This window comes from Trichinella spiralis (genome assembly GCF_000181795.1).
Source record: "Trichinella spiralis strain ISS 195 chromosome Unknown Scfld6794, whole genome shotgun sequence".
Taxonomy (NCBI): domain Eukaryota; kingdom Metazoa; phylum Nematoda; class Enoplea; order Trichinellida; family Trichinellidae; genus Trichinella; species Trichinella spiralis.
In genome coordinates, this window is record NW_003533733.1 from 5,752 (window position 1) to 10,277 (window position 4,526).

Here is a 4,526-nt window from a genome sequence, read left to right on the forward strand (position 1 = left end):
TTGATTGCGCACATATTTTTTATTTTGCCTATTATTATTGTTCTTATGATTCGTTCATTTTATCAAATAGTAAATCATTTTAAGTGAAATTATTGTTTTCGATGATCAGTTTTATGCATACAATTATTTGCTGGAAGCATTACTAAGAAATTGATTTAAAGCCAATACTCATTTAATTCATTATCTGTCCTATAAATGATAAAGTGAGCTACTGTGATTTTGTTTCTTATATTTCTCATCAAAGTTCAAAGAAAGCAATCGACACAGCAGAACTTAAGCATAGCAGTCTAAAGATTACTTTAAATTGTTTTTTCTTCAAAAATTTAATGCTTTTGCATGATTATTTTCATTTTATTAACATTGCAGTGTTTGTTTTCATTTCTATTGGAATATTAATGTTTTTATAAATGATGTTATTTTTGGCAGTTTTCTTGTTGTTACATGTTATGAAATAATTTTGAAAGTATATGGTATCAAAATTATATAATGGTAATTATTGTAGTGTATTGAAAAAGCACTAGTGTGATTCAACAATTTGCAGTTTTTTTTTAAATTATAATAAAAATTAATAACATTTTTTTTTATTTTGAAATATTCATTCAAACTGAATGAATGTTGTATATGACAGCTCTCTTCGTTGCAAATGAAAATTGCTATAAAAGAAGCATGGAATTATTAATGCAAATACTTGCAATAAAGATTGTGTTTTCATGCATAATCTCTTTTTTTTAAATATTTATAGATAATATTTTTTGGTAAATTGCAAAGTTGATTTCATTCAACAATATTAATATCAAAAATTCTACAAATAATAATAAATAAAATAATATAGCATAAAACAAAATTTAATATGAAAAAAATGTATTCATTATTGAAATAATGGCATTGTTTTGTAAAAATTTTAAAGTAAAAAAGTTTAAGTTTAAAGCATTTGTGATTTGACTGCTTTGTTTAATTTAAATAAGACTCAGTCACTTTAAACCTCGGCATATTCAGGCGACAAAAGTTGAAAAGAACATTTGAATTCTGTTTTCCATACGGTGACATCGTTTGGACATTTTCGAAGCAGTATGCTAGCGTACAGTGAAATTGCTCTCTTGTCGGGATTGTGCTTAGTTCTGCTTGTGGGTCTGTTGGCAGGATGCTTATTTCGAAGGAAGAAAAAAGAGGAGAAGAAGAAGCCACTTAAAAGAATGAAGCCTGAGAATCCAAGGCCTATCAAACTCGCTGAGCGTCCAACACCGCCCGGTCAGACGTGTCCAGTGATCGATATCAAATGGTGATTGGTCAAGTTGACACCCTTTCTACTCACTTGATAACTTCAAATAATTCAAACATAATTTTATGTCCTAATCTGTGCACATTATATTGCTATTGTTATTCTTATTGCTGTTGATATTATGTGAAAATGATCACTTTGTATTTTTTGAATTCAAAATTATCATGCATTTCAGTGAAAATTATTGTCTAAATTTATGCATAAATAAAATAATTTTTAATTAGCTCAAGTATTGCTCTAAAAGTGCACAAATCACCTTCCGCATTGAAATCATCAGTTAGTTAATGGTTTAAATTTAATAGTTGAGGTAAATGGGAACAATCAGTTGCAGCAATTAAATATCTTCATGCCTGTTGGCATTTTTAAAGCAATTCGTTTGCAAAAACATGGAATGTATCGTTCATTCCTCTCACTAAGCATTATTGACGTACAAAACACCTGCTACCATGAAAAAATGCAGATAAGAATTAATTTACATATTTCTCCATAATGATAACAGTTTTTCATGGCTCAGTTATTCCAGCAACTTCTTCACGCGTGCTCATGATGTTTTAAATACATAATCTTTTACATGATGGTGAATTATCTAAACATTCACAGCAGCATATATCAGAAATTTTATACACGCATCAGTAGGCAGACGCTTCTATGTTTATTTTTGATTATTTCTAATAAATGTTAAAATCTGTCTTTTACAGATACTGTGTTCGAGAATGAGTCAAAATCTAATTTGCCAATGCATCATCAACTGCTAATTTTGGTTACTACCAACTTAACATGCTAAAGCGCATTTGACTTAGCATTTATAAACGCGAACTTGAGTAATTGTAATTGTTCGAATTTGTTTTGCGCTCTCCGTGTCCAGCCAATGTTCTGCTTATCATATTTACTCTATAATAAAGGCTCTATGTTGGCTTAATAATTATTCCATGAGCATAAATGAAAGCTTTTCAAGTTCAAGTTTTCACCTGTATTTCGAATAACAAACAGTTCACTTGTTTGAAGATCGATCAGATTTACGCTGACTTTCATAGTATACCTCAGAAAATTGTGCAGTCATTTCTCAAAATATCATCCCATGACTAAACTGAATTTGTTATATCATTTATTATAAGAATTTGATTTCAAAAGTAAACAAACTAAATAGTAATTCATAATAAACAATGTTTCATACAGTATATAATATCTTTCACATTCACAAACCCAGTGTTTATCTTTTGCATTATTGCGTTTTTAATTTCTCTCAGTCGCTTTTCAGCTTTTATTCAAGAAAATTTAGGGTACTTTTGTCAAAAAGTCCTGTCCTTGCCTGGGTTCGAACCAGGGACCTTCTGCGTGTAAAGCAGACGTGATAACCGCTACACTACAAGGACATCCGTTCACTTGTTCCTCAACGTAAAGTTTTATTACACTTGGCATAAAATATTTCATCACAAGTCGCATATTGGCATGATTAAAACTGAACAGAAACAACTATAGCAAAAGTAAAACATGCATTCTATAATTCCTGTATGAGTAGTGAGTAAATTATTGCTTTAAAACAATTTTTCTTTTATGAAATTTCGAACTCTTTTCCAATTCTAATGTTCAAAAATTACTTATTTTTTATAACTTGAAATACGCAGTAATATATTGAGTATAATTACAGTGTGTTGTATTGCATATGTGTAGAAATGTATATTTTCGTTAAACACTTTATTTTTGCAATGCCGTTTCCAAAAATATCAGTTTCATTCATTTACTGTAGGTGAATGTGATATTCAGGGAAGTACAAAAATTAAATTTTAAATAATATTAAGCAAAATTAAAAGAAATTGAAAACATTTGGCAGAAATTTGAAGCCTCACATAATTTAAATAGTATATGCGATCAATTTGCTATTAATAAATGGAAATTTTTCATTGCTAATGACAAAGTGATCGTTGCAAAAATGTCAACAACAGAGACAGTCGTTTATTGCATTACTAATACAACATTAGAGTTGATGCTGTAAAGATCATTGTTTTTTTACCCGCAGTGGTTTTGTTTGTATAGAGGAAAATTAATTATAGATTTTTTAAAATCGATCGTTGATCAATGTGATCTCAGCCACAACGTATTGCATCATTCCACCATTCTTTCACGTCAATTGTTTCAAAATAGACTTCTGATTCCAGTACCGCTGCGCTATGAGAGCTGGTCGAATTCAAAATATTGGAATGCAAAGGTGACATCTGAAGATCCGCAGTTTCTTTCTTCAGATCTTCGATGCTTTCAGCAACACCCGTCAGTGGTTTCGGACCTTCAAAAAAAATTTTTTCCAATTATTTAAAAAATTGATTTTAAAAATCAAAATCACATTTTTTAATGGACAATAAAAAAATTTTTTTTGAAGAATTCAAAAACAGAAAAGAGCGTACGTATTTTTATGCTTGAACTGCGTCCATTTCCCCTTTCGAAAGGACTTTTAGCAGTGGGAATTAGCTTTTTTGCTGTATCCTAAAATAAATATGGAATAAAATATGCAGCAGATTTTCTGAATAAATAAAATTGAAAATTATACCGCTATTGCATTTCCAAGACTGCTTCGTTGAGACAGTTTACTTCCAACGGATTTTTTAGGAACATCCGCTTTGTTTATTTCAACAACTGCAGGAACTTCTATTGGTTCAACTAAGCCGGCAGTAGCTGCTCGCAGGCTGTTAATGAAGGAAAAATTCTGCTCTTTCTAAACACACAAACAATGTGAATATGAAAATTCATCTTTTAAACACCTTTTTATTTCCAGTAATTGAAATTGTTTTTTTATTTTTTAAAATAGTCAAGAAATAAATATTTATGCTTTTTTACTTGTCTCATTCGACGAAGACATTTTTCTAACCAAGAACGAATGGTCAATTTGGCAACTTCTTCCTCAATCAAATATTCCAATTCTTCTCGTTGGACAAGTTCTTCTAACTGCAAATGTTTTCTAATGTCTACACTTCGATATGACAACATACTGAAAGTAGAAAATTAATAAAACACGAAAAATCCATTATATAATAAATCGGTAATTTGAAATTTACCTGAGAACATCATGAAATGAAACTTCATCCGAATTATGCAATTGTTCCATTTCATAGCACATATGCTTGAACAGTAGACGATCTTTTTCTGGATCAACTTCCAGACGTCCTTTCAATAATCTCAGCAGAATTTTACTCGTCTCACACACATAACCCTATATCCAAGTAAAATTGTAAATAGACCATTTCGACATCAAAAT

General features: G+C 30.0%; 2 protein-coding genes and 1 non-coding gene across 3 annotated transcripts; 1 reads left to right on the forward strand and 2 right to left on the reverse strand.

The window, feature by feature from the left end:
- The first annotated feature begins 1,070 nt into the window (after window positions 1-1,070).
- Window positions 1,071-2,063, forward strand: Tsp_12587 (thioredoxin domain-containing protein 1). The gene is made up of 2 exons (XM_003365964.1): window positions 1,071-1,248; window positions 1,978-2,063. Exons 1-2 carry the CDS (start codon window positions 1,071-1,073, stop codon window positions 2,061-2,063), a joined length of 264 nt encoding a protein of 87 aa, XP_003366012.1.
- A 516-nt stretch (window positions 2,064-2,579) lies between these two features.
- Tsp_12588 lies at window positions 2,580-2,652 on the reverse strand. The gene has a single exon. It is a non-coding gene; the product is annotated as a tRNA-Val (tRNA).
- A 711-nt stretch (window positions 2,653-3,363) lies between these two features.
- Window positions 3,364-4,376, reverse strand: Tsp_12589 (conserved hypothetical protein). Its single transcript, XM_003365965.1, has 5 exons — window positions 4,327-4,376; window positions 4,109-4,259; window positions 3,822-3,986; window positions 3,679-3,757; window positions 3,364-3,560 (listed from the first exon to the last, which is right to left on the reverse strand). Exons 1-5 carry the CDS (start codon window positions 4,374-4,376, stop codon window positions 3,364-3,366), a joined length of 642 nt encoding a protein of 213 aa, XP_003366013.1.
- Between the last annotated feature and the right edge of the window lie 150 nt (window positions 4,377-4,526).

Coding starts and splice junctions, on each gene's coding strand:
- Tsp_12587 (XM_003365964.1), top strand. CDS start 1,071: ATGCTAGCGTACAGTGAAATTGCTCTCTTGTCGGGATTGTGCTTAGTT. Junction 1,249..1,977: donor TGAGCGTCCAACACCGCCCG/GTCAGACGTGTC, acceptor TGTCTTTTACAG/ATACTGTGTTCGAGAATGAG.
- Tsp_12589 (XM_003365965.1), bottom strand. CDS start 4,376: ATGGAACAATTGCATAATTCGGATGAAGTTTCATTTCATGATGTTCTC. Junction 4,260..4,326: donor TCATTTCATGATGTTCTCAG/GTAAATTTCAAA, acceptor TTCTACTTTCAG/TATGTTGTCATATCGAAGTG. Junction 3,561..3,678: donor CAGTTCAAGCATAAAAATAC/GTACGCTCTTTT, acceptor TTTTTTTTGAAG/GTCCGAAACCACTGACGGGT.